This window comes from Zonotrichia leucophrys, chromosome 3 (assembly GCF_028769735.1).
Source record: "Zonotrichia leucophrys gambelii isolate GWCS_2022_RI chromosome 3, RI_Zleu_2.0, whole genome shotgun sequence".
Lineage (NCBI taxonomy): Eukaryota > Metazoa > Chordata > Aves > Passeriformes > Passerellidae > Zonotrichia > Zonotrichia leucophrys.
In genome coordinates, this window is record NC_088172.1 from 85,728,894 (window position 1) to 85,742,577 (window position 13,684).

General features: G+C 37.9%; 1 protein-coding gene across 1 annotated transcript in view; it reads right to left on the reverse strand.

The window, feature by feature from the left end:
* The window catches only part of USH2A (usherin), a 374,998-nt gene that overhangs the window by 216,108 nt on the left and 145,206 nt on the right, over positions 1-13,684 (reverse strand). Inside the window, exons 28-30 of the mRNA XM_064709111.1 lie at positions 11,759-11,962; positions 11,556-11,636; positions 8,995-9,180 (exon numbers count right to left, since the gene is read on the reverse strand). Of these exons, the coding sequence (XP_064565181.1) occupies positions 8,995-9,180; positions 11,556-11,636; positions 11,759-11,962 (471 nt within the window). The remainder of the gene's footprint in view (positions 1-8,994; positions 9,181-11,555; positions 11,637-11,758; positions 11,963-13,684) is intronic.

Consider the following 13,684-nt stretch of genomic DNA (forward strand, 5'->3'; position numbering starts at 1 on the left):
AACTTAAAAAATTTTTTTCGTTTCCTAATTAATGTTTTTCCTTCACATGTACTCTTGCACTATTTTTTTTCAACAAAGAAACAGATGTGCATAGGTAGGCAATAGAAAGTGCACAGATTTTATTTACATACTTCAGCAAACTACTTTTTCTCAGCTGCCATCCTATCTGTTTGGCCAGCATCCACTGTAATCTGTTCTCCTTCATTATGTTAATCTGTGGGCGGAAAGATTTCTGTCATCTTCAAATCGCTTGTACAGCAATGGTAAACACCTTGGCCTGTCTGTAATTGGACAGGTGTCTGCATTGGTGTCACCCAGCTTTTAATTCAATTAAAGAACTGGCTGCTCTGCTCTCATTACCCACTCATTTCCCCTGCACTTTCAGTCAGTGAAATTTACACTCAGCACCTGACTACACTGAAATACAAAGTCAGCAGTCCCACAGAAAAGATCATCACTACACGTGAATTAATTTAAAGAACAGCAAAATAAATTTTGAAGTAAAAATAGCCTATGATCCAATGAAGTTAGCTGACAGCTTTAAAAAAACTTTCCCTAACTCCTCAATTATCACACTCTCAGACTGACATCTCTTGTCTATACACAATAATTGCTGATCTGGTAAGAGTCCATCAGGCTTTCCAAGATGGGGTGCTAACAAAGCAAAATTTGGCCACACCTGCATGCATTCTATTAATGCTAACAGGAGAGAGGTGGATAAATTGTCACTTTGATCAGGAGATAGGATTAGGGACATCATCAATATTTAAGAAGAGGCTCAGTCTCACACATTTGGGATATGGGTTCCATGCATTCAGTCTGCCACTACAGAGCAGCTGAATCCACCGAAACTCAAAATTTACATCATAGACTACATTCGAAGCCTTAAAATCCACATGGGGAACTGGAGATGCTAAATCATTTTAACACACCACTCCTATCTGCCCAAAGAACCTTTGGAAATAAATTAAAGTTCTAACACAGACATTTTGACACAGTGACCCCATGAAACTGAATAATGTCATTTGTTAAATATGAATGTAAAGTTAACAGTCTAAAAGAGTGATCTGGAATCACACCTAGAACATTAAGCCCACTTTATATGCAAAACTAGTATTTAATTGTCTATACTTTTATTTAAATGGTCTTTAATTATTTGCAATATCAAAAGTCAAGGTTTAGAGTTGTGCAAGAGAGAAAATGCTAGGTTCATTCTAGCAGTGAAGGGATAACAACATGAATATGGGGAATAGCAAAGGGGTCAACAATGAATTTATGGTAAAATGGGTGTGTCAGGCTAGTCAAAGGTAGTTGTGTATTTAGGTCCACTCCATTCAATATTCTAATGCATATAGTATATGAGAATATTACATATGCAGCTTTTTTCCCTACACTTCTCCATAAGGCAAATATTTCTTTTGTTCACTACCTCTCAAAGGGAGTCCTCATACATTTAAATAATACAGCCACATTCCACAGAACTGTGGCACATTTTGAGTGGAAAACTAGTACTTCTCATAAAAAAAAAAAGGTTTACTACTACAGTATGAGGGCTAATATTCTGTTCATAAAACCTGAGTGTGTTACTTTGCCAAAGGGACTTTTCTTTGCCATATTTTTTTCATTCTTTCCTCCCTAACATTCTATTTCATGAGGACCTATTACCTGTTTTGAAATACACCTACTGCAACTGGAACAACACTTGACCTTTAGATTTACCTTAATTCTAGAAAAGCTTTAAAAACAAAAATTACCAAATCTCTCCTCTCCAAACCCAGATTATTTAGCTAACTTGAATGCCCGAGGTCAAACAGCATCTGTGCAACAAAGTCACTTGTGTGTCGAGATGCATCATTGCCACAGTACACTTAATCACAGTCCACTAATCAGAAAAGGAAGTCCTCAACTGACTTTGTTTTTGACAGATTGTAGCAAAAACTGTTTCAGTACATGTGTCTTCCACATATGCAATTCTGAACCCAAAGCCTGTGCACATCAATCTGTCACATACATCTGCATTTTTAAAGCATCTTCTAACTAAGGATAGTATGAGTCATAAAATGAAGAACAGGAGGGCACCTATTCCAACTCTTTGGCTTATAAGAACAAACAGAAGTTTCACTTTAATTATTGCATTTAGGGAGCTTGAAAGATCCCTTTTTTCCCAACAGAAATACTTCATAACAAACCATGTACAAGTTCCACTGTCTTTGAAGATGCAACTCAGTTTGCAGTGGTTCAAGGAAGCCTGTTACATTCCCCATAGCACAAGGAACTCTCCAGCTGCTTCAGTTTGCAGAAAACCTTAACTGAACAGTGCAATTTTGCACCAAGAGTTAATTAACCACAGAGAGTACTGGCTTTGTAATATCTATCCCTGTTTAACCCTTGATCATTCCAAATAACTTAATCATTGCTTATTTTCTCCAGTATGACTCTCTTTAAAAGTGTGTAGAGAAACAAAGAAATACTGTTTACTTTTTTTGCAGATTTTTTAATCTGTCTATAAAAACAGAACAATTCTTTCTAGCCTGAAAAACATTAAGAAAATAACTTCTTTTTATTACTAAAAATATGGGTATGTATCTAAGAGTTGATGTAATTTGGTAAAGTGCTCAGATTTATTTGATCACACAATTTACATTTTGTAAGAATAAATTTATATAACAGCATTGGACTGTAAAAAAGATTCATTTAGGTCTAAAGTCAATCAAGTTTGAATCTTAACACTGTAGAATATTAATATAGTTTGTTTTAAAATTCATATATTGAAAAATATGACACTAGTCTACTAAAGCCAGCTAAATGGAAGGAGAAGGGAACCTCCATTCTGCCACTCAGAGTCACTAGGAGCTCAAGCACCACTTGACAATTCACAGAAACCTAATGGGCACAGACACATCTATCAGCTACCCCTTCTTGCAGCAGCTGCTCCAGCCACACATTCTGATCTACATATGAAGTTTTACTACTTTAAAAATTTGTCTCAGCTTGGAGCAGGGATTTGGGAGTCCTTCTAATGCTCTGGCCCTACATACATTTATCTTAGTTGGTTTACAATAATCCCTTTCTATAAATTTTAAAAATCTCATTAACTGTAGTATAAGAATGCTTTCAGCGTAAAATATTTGTGCAAACCAAGAGCTTTCAGGTCATTTCACGTGCAAGACAGTATTGCCCAAGCAATTCACCAACAGCTTCACACAGCAAACTCTCCATTGGTGGTAAACTGCTCATTTCATCCCACACAGATGAAATAAGCCTGAGAGAAACAACATTTTCTAATATCTATCTCAGACAGATACCCCCGAATCCCATCAGAGGGAGCAGTCAGGGTGCAGAGGCCAGTCCCAAAGCCACAGGCTGCTTAGGGAGGGGACTGACAGAGCTCTCCCTGAGAGGGACAATCTCAGCTGACAGCATTTGCCAGGGCATGGGCATTTGCCAGGCTGGCAGCGAGCTTCCCCCAGCGCTATGGCCCCACTGTCCAGCCCTGGCTGAGCTGTCACTGGCAGGTGGCCCTGTCTCCTCTTCTGAGACACTCTCCAGCTTCAGAGCTTTCAAAACCACAGCACAGCCCAGAGACTTTGATTAACCATATTAAATCATTAAATTAACTTTTCCTGAGATATTCATCTGCTGATATAAAAGACTAAAACGTGAAAAGTAATTACAAACACGTGTCACAGAAGGAGGGAATGGCAGCTGCCAGCCACAATTTTCTCATTACCACGTGTGCAGCCACAACATCAGCCCTTGGCTATTGCAGCAATGACAGAGGTGGGATGAACTGCAAAATCATACAAACTTGAAAGACAAATCTTTAAGAGGAATAAATACCAATTGTGTGTGAATTTTTTGCAGCTCATTTTATTTAATTATTATTTCTAGGTATCATTAGAGCCCACAGTTTAGAGGCTGGTCAATCCCCTGAATTCTACAGTGTGAGAAATCTGATTTATAAAATGGGGATTTTGCACGTGCTTGACAAGAGAAGCGTTGGAGGATTGTGATCAGTGGCACAAAACATAGAGGCAAGACAGCTGGGGTGTATCCCAGGGTTCTGGCATACTGTTCAACACCTTTATCAATTACCTGGATGATGGGGTAAGTTTGCACCCTCAGCAATTCAGGATGATACAAAAAGGGCCACTAAGATGGTAAAAAGACTGGAGCACATCTCTTCTAAGAGGGAGTGAGAGACCTGGGACTGATCATCTCAAGAAAGACAAGGCTCACAGTGATCTATGCAAATGTATAAATACCTTATAGAAGGGAACAAAGCAGCAGCCAGACTATTCTAAGTAGTGCCCAGCAACAGGACAGGAGTCAATGGACACAAACTGAAGTATACGAATCACAGTATCAGAGAATATCCTGAGTTGGAAGGGACCCACAAGGATCATAGGTCGCCACAATGATCTTAGAGGTCTTTTCCAGCCTAAATGATTCTGTGATCACTGAGTCCAGTTCCTGCCTCTGCACAGGAGAACCCCAAGAATAACACTACGTGTCTGAGAGTTCAAACGCTTCTTCAGCTCTGGCAGGTTTGGTGTTGTGACCACTTCCCTGAGAAGAAAATTAAATTCCAACTGGACACAGGAAATCACTTTTTACTGTGAGGGTGACCAAACCTGGAACAGACTTCTCCTATCATCTACAGAGATATTTAAAACTCAGCTGGATGTGGTTCTGGAAAACCTGCTCCAGTCAACCTTGCTTGAGCTGGGCAATGGTCTAGATAATCCTTCTAACCCACATGACCCTGTGATATTATGGATTCCAAAGGAAAGTAGAAGCAAAAGGTGATCACAGACCACATGGAAACAGTGTGTTCTAAAGTTTCTTTCATTTGTTTAAATACTGATTCTAACTTATATTCCAAATTTTGGTGTCAGCATGTGGGATGCACTGGAATGCAAAAAAAAGCAATCCAGCCTTTAGGAAAAAAACTCTTACATGTGGTGACTCTGTACCTCCTTTATTACTTTGCATCAATGTTATTACATGCGTCTCTGAAGGTAAGATGGGCAAGCATGGTGCTTTTCAAGAACTTACACTCTATACTCTCATCCTAGAATACAGATACTGAACACTATGTTGAAATATATCACCTTATCCAATAAACTCCTGGTTCAACAGTCAGAACCTCATTTAAAGGATTTAAATCTGATGAATATTCCTTTCTTGGATGAAAATGAAAAAACAGTTTGACATTTTGGAAGATTACAAGGGTCAGATTTTGAAGGATTTTGCATTCTGAGGAGTCAGAAATAGGCCTCTGAGACTGTGGGATTATGGTCATTTAAAGACCTATTTTACTTTTAATATTTAGCTCAGCTTTTCTTCTTCTTGACAAGGGTACAAGAGGTTCTTCTGAATGTGACACACACAGCACAGCCTTCTGAGAAATGGGTAATGCTCTTAACTTTTTGTTACTGTGCTCCAGTTATGACTCAGGACCCTACTGTAATTGTTCAAAAGAATTTACAGTGTAAGTATAAACCAAAACACAACAGATGGGCCTAAAAAGCTGCAAGGAAAAAAATAAGAAAGAGGGTCGTCAGTGCCCTCAGATACATTTCAAGCAGCAGATAAGCAGTGGTTAGGCTTGACAGGGAATGAAAATTTCAAGGAGGGCATGAAAAAATACCATAGATTCTTCATCAATGATCCCACAGAGAGCTGTGGCGCCTTTCTGCTGTTGCATTAGTAAGCCTGGCTGTTTACTGCAGAAAATACTGCAGCAATTTCTCATGGAATGCAACAAAAGAACTTCTAAAGAAATGTCCCTGAAACTAGGGAGAGAACAAGCAAAAATTTTCATTCAGAGCAAACTAAAAAGTAAGCAAAGACAGCACCTTCTGTGGGGCTCTATGTTTATGTTAACTTTTGATGAACCAGGAAAGATAATTCATCAGGGAAAGATGCAGCGTCTCCTGCAAGTCTCATATTTGTGGGTAACTAGTTCTCAATATCCACTGACTTGCTCACCTGTGTAGTCTTCACTGAAATCAACAGACTGAAGTAAAATGACTTTGGATTGGTGATTTAATTTACATCGGTCTCAGCTCTGACCTCACCATGAGGACATGAATTATATACTTCATACAATGTCAAAACTGGAAAATACATAACTAAACTATTGGGCAGGAGTTATAAATAACAAGAGGAAGCACATCTTACACACACAAAACTGAACTGGAACAATTATTCTCACAGCAGTTACAGAAACAGAAGGAATAAATGTATTGAAAAATAAAGACAATTCTAACACAGACCATTAAACAGGATGGTCCAGATGCAGTTTTCAGCTGAAGAACTCCACAACCAATCAGCTGAATTTGTACTTACAGAAAGACTCATTCTATGCTCAGCACATTTCTTACACTTTCTTCCTGAGCATCTAGAGAATCACAGAATATTCTGAGTTGGAAGAGACCCCCAAGACTCATGGAGTCCAACTCTTAGGTGAATGGCCTGAACAGAGATTGATCCCACAGCACTGGTGTTATTAGCACCATGCCCCAACCAACTGAGCTCATCAAAGGGTCATATTGTGACACATAGATCAATATTTGAATACAGACATTCTTATCTTCTTTAGGTCATATGAGCAGTCAGTGCTTATATGCTGTGGTGTTTGGTGCTGTGGCAAACAAAGCCAACAGGATGCTGGATTGCATCTACAAGGACATCTCCAGCAGAGATAAAGAAGTTATTATTCCCCTCTACTCAGTGCTTGTCAGGTCACACCCGGAACACCGTGTTCAGTTTTGATCCCCACTGTGTGAAAAAGATGTGAACAGGCTGGAGAGAGTCCAGAGAAGGGAGACAAAGAAGATCAAAGGATTGGGTAGCCTGTCAAATAAGGAAAGACTGAGAAAATTGGGTTTGTCCAGCCTTTAGAAAAGAAGGATCAGTAGAGATCTTATCACCTTGTTCCAGTATTAAAAGGGTGGCTACAAGGAAGATGGAGTCCCCCTTTTTACAAGAAGTCATATGGGAAAGACATGGGGTAATGGGCACAAGTAACTCCTGGGGAGAATCCAACTGGACACAAGAGAAAAAATTTCACTATGAGCACAATCAGCCACTGGAATAACATTCCCAGGAAGTGGTGGATTCCCCAGCTCTGGACACTTGAAGATTCAGCTGGAAAGACTTCTGGGCATCTTGTCTAGACTGTGCTTTTGCCAAGAAAGATTGGATCAGATGATCCTTGAGCTCCCTTTCAACATGGTAGTCGACAATTCCATAATTTTATTTTGCATTATTTGACATCTCTGTACAAATTCCTGACAGGCGGCTGTAGTGAGGTGGGGGAATGGTCTCTTCTTCTGTGCTTACAGTGAGAGAAGAGGAAATGGCCTCAAACTGAGAAAAGGGAGATTCAGATTAGATATTAGAAACAAGTTTCATTGTTTGGGTGGACAGGCATTGGAATGGGCTGCCCAAGGAGGTAGTGGAATCACCATCCCCAGAGATGTTCAAGAGATGTCTGGATCTGGTGACAGGTGATGTGGTTTAGTGGTTACTGTGGTGGTGTTGGGGTCATGATGGGCCTTGATGATATTACAGGTCTTTTTCAACCTTGATGATTCTATGATTCTATCTGCTGTAGTAGGCTAAAGAACCAGGATCCATTTACTGTCTTCATTTAATGTGAAGGTATGTTGCTTCTACTACCTCCTGTAAGCTGCAGGCAGATAACCTCTTATCTGTCCAGCCTTGTGCAGACATTTTCATAACCCTGACAGACAATGATGGCATAATGCCAAACTAATTAAACAACATTTTGGTTCTGGCCATCAGCTATGAGCAAGTTACCTAATCCATATGTCTCAGTCTTTAATTTCTACCAGTATAATCTATAATGTCTTGTAGCATAGATAAAGAATGTTGAAATCAACAAGGTCATTAAAGAAAACACAGTAGGGATAGAAAGCCCATGCAGTTCTGGTAAGGTCACTACTCACAAATAGTTAAGATATTTCAAACCGAAGAAAATAAAAAATGTGCAAATTTTCCCTTGAAAATGCATACATAGGTTATGGCAGAGTAACAAGACAAACCATATACACTTATGTAAAAACTCTTACCTGACTTCAGGAAATAACACACTGCCTGAGGATTAAAACACTTTCCAAGACTGTTGCACTGCCAAACCTGAGCCAAACCAAAGCACTAACTTAGAGCACTGCGTCATTACCACTTTTTGAATTGTAATGAATTACAGAACTGATGTTAGAGATCATAAATATGAATCTATTGGTCTGTACTATTGCCCCATTGAGTCATCACATAACATAACCCAGATTCTTGTCTGTAACGTGCTTCCTTCCCAAGGAACGTTGTAGCAGCCAGAAAAGGTGGTTTGTTCACAGAGAACAGAAAGCCAGATCCATGCTATCCTGGCAGGAAGAAGTGTCCCAAAATTTTCTCTACAACATTCTCACTCTATAAACACAAAGCCACGAATTTCTTAATTCCATAATAACCTACCTTCACATCCCAGTGTCATCAAACATTGCTTCTGATTAACACAAATGTATGCTAGCTCCCACTGAAATCAGTTAGGTTTATATGATCAGGTTTAGGCAGCTATATCAAGTGCTTTCATACATGAGGTCAAACAGTATCATATGGGACCCACAGAATAATTTAGGTGAACTGGATGGAACAATAGGAAAGGGGTTTTAAAAAATCACATATATTAAGCAAATATAAGCAAACAAAAAAAGCATTTTTTCCCCAGATCATAAATGGTTTGGGAATTGCTTTTTAGTATTTGTGCTGTATCCTAATTTCTATTGTTCTTTGAAATCAGTAAATCGCTACAGGGATGCTGACACAAATAATTACCTTTCCAAACGTTATCTATGCCGTGTATACACAAAACCAGACAAGTAGTATTTTATAGATCAACAAAAGGAGGGATAAGCATCCTGTGTTATTAGATATGCCTAAAAAATGGTACTTAACAACATTTACCTGTGAGCATACCAGCGTCAGCAAGCTCAGTACTGGTGATGGGTACAGTGGGACCATCCGCTTCATATGCTTTCAAAATGTACTTCTCAATTACACCTATGACCCCAGCTGGTTTGTCCCAGGTGACCTCAATGCTGTAACCATTTATACTGTGAGCTCTTGAGGGAGTTGGCACATTTTGTGGAACTGTAGAAGGATAAAATAGAAAATAGAGAAAATGGCACTTCTAAGGAGACTATTGCCCCTATTCTTCACTTTTAATGGCTGCAGTAAATCAGACTCAACCATTAGCATAAATACAATTTATTAGAGTTGTAACTTTTCAGCATTGATTTAATATGACTGCACATCTTGAGCTATTCAGTTTAAGCTATATTTCAAAACCATCAAAACTCCATCTACATAACATTCCTTCTTGTCTTGTTGCAATTTTCCAAAAACATTTCATGTATCAAACATATTTAAGCATCACTCACAAAGAGAGGAGGTGGATTGTATGTAGCTAACAAGCACAGGCATTATAATAATACAACTGAATGAAACAAGGCAGTACTGCAACAGGGAAGAGTTTGATATTTATCAGTTGGGTATCTAAGCCACAGAATGCCACAACCATGAAATGTTTCTAAAAATCTCCATTCTATTTTACAGAAGCCCTTCAAAAAATTAAAGCGCTTTCATTTATTTTCCACACAATATCATGCACTTTTCTTGGGGCAAAGTAGAGATTTTTAAGGCCTTTTTGAAAAATCCTTTGCTTCTAATCATTCCATATTACAAAAGAAAAAACAAAACAAAATAAAAGAAAAGGGAACATTTAAATGTTTTAAAGAACTGAAAAACCAAGATCATATATACATAGAGTTGCTAATAAAAAGAAATCATTTCATTTCTTATAACCTTTAACTATTTCTTGGATATTACTATGCCAAGTAAAGGTCTGGTCAGTAACAGCTTCATCACAGATGACTGCACAAGGGATACAGAGGAAAGACCCAAGGAACACTATGGCAGGATGATGGATGATGAGTTTGCTGTAGATGCATGTGGACTCCCTCACCCTGCTGATGATCACTCGCTTTTCTTACCATCAAATAGCCTATTTTTTGTAATTTTACTGTTTAATTTCACTAAATATGAATGCAGCCTTTTTTTTTAATAAGAAGAGTACCAGCAACAAAGCACAACAATACCTGGAAGTTCTGATTCTTCTGTAAAGAATGTGATACTCTGAGAAAGTGCCTATTACTACAGCAATATATTGATTTCATTAGTTATGAAGTGTATCACAGGGCGAGGTAAGGTACTGTACAGCAGATGGTCTTCTCATAAGGGATATAACAAAACCAACTCAAAAATAATTAAATAGCGCAATTATTGTCCAACCCCAGGGAACACGGACTGCTCAGTGCTGTGGTCAGCTTGCAAACATAAATTTGTGGCAAACCTTACAGTTGTCAGATGGTTGACATGAAAATATGCACATATTTTGTCCCTTCTGGGTGGCACACAAAGTATAGGTTGCATTAGAATGTATCTGCAAGTCCAATATTTATGTAGGTATCACATAATTTTTTAAGGTGATACATTGGATGACATATCAAAAGAATGCTTTGCACTGATGGAATGCAATTGGGCTTCAATTTCAAGAAGAGGGAAAGTTAGTTAAGTAAAATACACAGAACTGTAAATCTTCAAAATCTTACTGGCTTGATAAAAGTTTGCAAAAGCACTGACCAGAAAAGTTTTTAAAATTTTCTTCATAAGATGTATAAAAAATTTGATCTTAATGCATCATCTTCCTACCCTGAAACCTTTTCCACAAGCCATGTGCTTCTGTTCTAGTAAATATTGCCACATTTTCACACACAATCTATGGACTACTCATTAAAAGAATCCTCATTCAGCAGCACTGAGTAGCACACCCATGTGCGGGTCATTTAAAAAAAAACTTGCACAGGACCACCTTCTCCCCAGCAGACACATGGCCTCTTATTATCCACAGCTTGCGCCTGCTCTCCCAGTATCACCTTCCTCTACACCTGATTTTGTAGCACTAAATTATACGTAGAAAAATATAAATTTATTTACTCCAGCCCACTCATATAATGTGACATTAGATGTGCACGTATGAACACAAATAAATGGTTGCTCTTACTCAGTTAATGCAGTTCAATCCTTTAGTGTCCTTAATTAAATAATCTAATAAATATTTGGAAAATACCTTGAGTTATGAGAAAAAAATATTTGCCTGAACACTTTACAATTGATGACTGTAATCTGGTACCTGTTCAAAGCATTAAGCAGTTTTACCCTCTCAGAAACACTATGCAAGGTTCACTAATCAAAACAATTTTGGTTGGACTATCTCCACAGAATCATAGAGTGAGTCAGATTGGAAGGGACCACAGTGGGTCATCTGGTCCAACCTCCCCACTCAAGCAGGGTCATCCTAGAGCACAGGGCATGGGACTGTGCTCAGGCAGCTCTTGAACAATTTCAACCTGACATTAAATATCTTATGAAAAATAAGAAAGAGTAAACCTTGAAATTTTATTTACCTGATTCTCTTGTTCGAGCGTGGGTCCACGCACTAGACACTGATCCTCCTTCATTTAAGGCAACCACCCTATAGAGGTATTCTTCACAGGACATCGAGAAGGACAGAGGAGGTAAAAGATTAAAAAAAATACTGAACACAGTAATACATTAGTAAAGAATGGAATGAAAATTATGCATTTTATGTAAGGAACCAATGCGCTACCTGTAAATGGTTGTAGAGCACTCTCATAAACACTCTGCTCTTTTCCTCGGTACACAAGGATGGAGTCATTTCCCCTGCAGTTAACAGCACTGTCAGTTGATAGGCATCCGTCCAGATTGACTCTGACAGCACTGCTGGACACAGATGCCAAGTTAACGACAGCACCTCGTGTAAATTTAACATCCTTCATGCAACCACCGAAACCTAGCAAACAGTAAGGGATTAGTACCACATAAAGAGCTTCAGTCATTAAGAAACACTTCTGTTCCTTTCAATTCTATATTTCCAACATTAAAGACTGTAATGTGAATATGTTGACTTCCAACATAACATTCTGTCTCCACTTTCAAGACACTAAGCTGGTAAATTCCTGCCTTACTGATCAACACTTTACTGTTAGCAATTCCATCCCATAAGGAAATATCTTTCCATTTTCTCTTTCACCACTTGTCACTTTGCAATTATTACCACAAAAGTCATTCTCTGACTTTTAAAATCAGCTTTCTGCTGCTTGCTACTACTTTGTTAAATATACACACTCTCTCAAACAGAAAAGAATATCTAGATTAAAATTACAATTAAGTTCAGGAGATCAGATGGAGGGATATCAGTTTTGTCTAACAGGGACATAACTCATATGCTGTTTATAAACATACTCCAGAAACATAACCCCAAACTATTTGTTTATGCTAAAAAATTTAGGAAGCTTAATTATATATTTATTTTATATATCCATATATTTCTCTGCATGTGTGACATTCCTATCGAATTTTCAAATACGTTAAATCAGTTACTTGCACTTACAACACAACTAAAAAATTCAGGATGCCGTTGTTAAAACCTTTATATTTACTAAAAATTAATAAATTGATATATAAAATGGGGGTCTCAAATCTGAGTAATGATTGGTTTTTAACACAAAACCTGAGTAAACAGTAACCAAAGTGAAGACTTCAATTCATTTAAGAATTAACTCTGTGAATTAAAAATCCACCTCTCACAGATCAGGGCTTTTCTTTAGCTTTGTGAAAGCTAAAGTATTTATATCTTATTTACATCTAATGTACTTTTATTGTCTTTACCATTGAAAGATGACAGTTCAGAGTAGTATTTGTCCTTAGCCACCTGAACTGAGAATCTAATGTCCATACACAGTTCATGCAAAAAGGGGTAATGAAGGTGGACATCCATTTTGAATCATCCTCTAAAACACCTTCTCTCTCCACAACACAGAGAATTTGGCCAAACTGTTCCTTAAAATGAATATATCCTAATTTAATTTCAACTCCTAGTCCACAGTGACTGGCTCAGTTTCTTAGTCTGTCACAGAAGAATTAGTCCCAGTCCATCCAGGCATCCTAATCACAAGAAAAAATGAAGTTGTTTGATTTGCAGTGAGATGCATTCTCTACAATCTATTTAATACATCATTTTTAGTATCTTTTTACCTACATTTATCACTATTTGAAGATTCCTCACTGACATCAGCAAAGCAATACTGTCTATTCTCAAGTAGCTGCAGAATAAGTAAAGATAGTACAAATTTTCACAAACGTTCCTGCCAGGTAGCTTCCTTTTGAACCTCCCAGGATGGCATGTGATGGGTCATGCAAAGGCTCACAGATCCCAGCTAAAATTCCTTAAAGCTGTAACTCGCATAGAGATGAGGCAGGAGGAGAATAATATTTACCACTTATTTGCTGTGGGCAAAACAACATTCCTCTATTGAAAAATTAACTATCAAGCAGCCACAGATTGAGAAAACCTTTTCTAAATATTTATTAAATGGAAAGGTCTCTATATTCTATCATCTTACCACTACATCATTGTAGTCCTAAACAAAAGTATGTTTTAAGCTATAATATCTAATGTGGCTCACCTGAACCTACATTTAGGAGCACATAAGATAATATTTATCTCCAGACA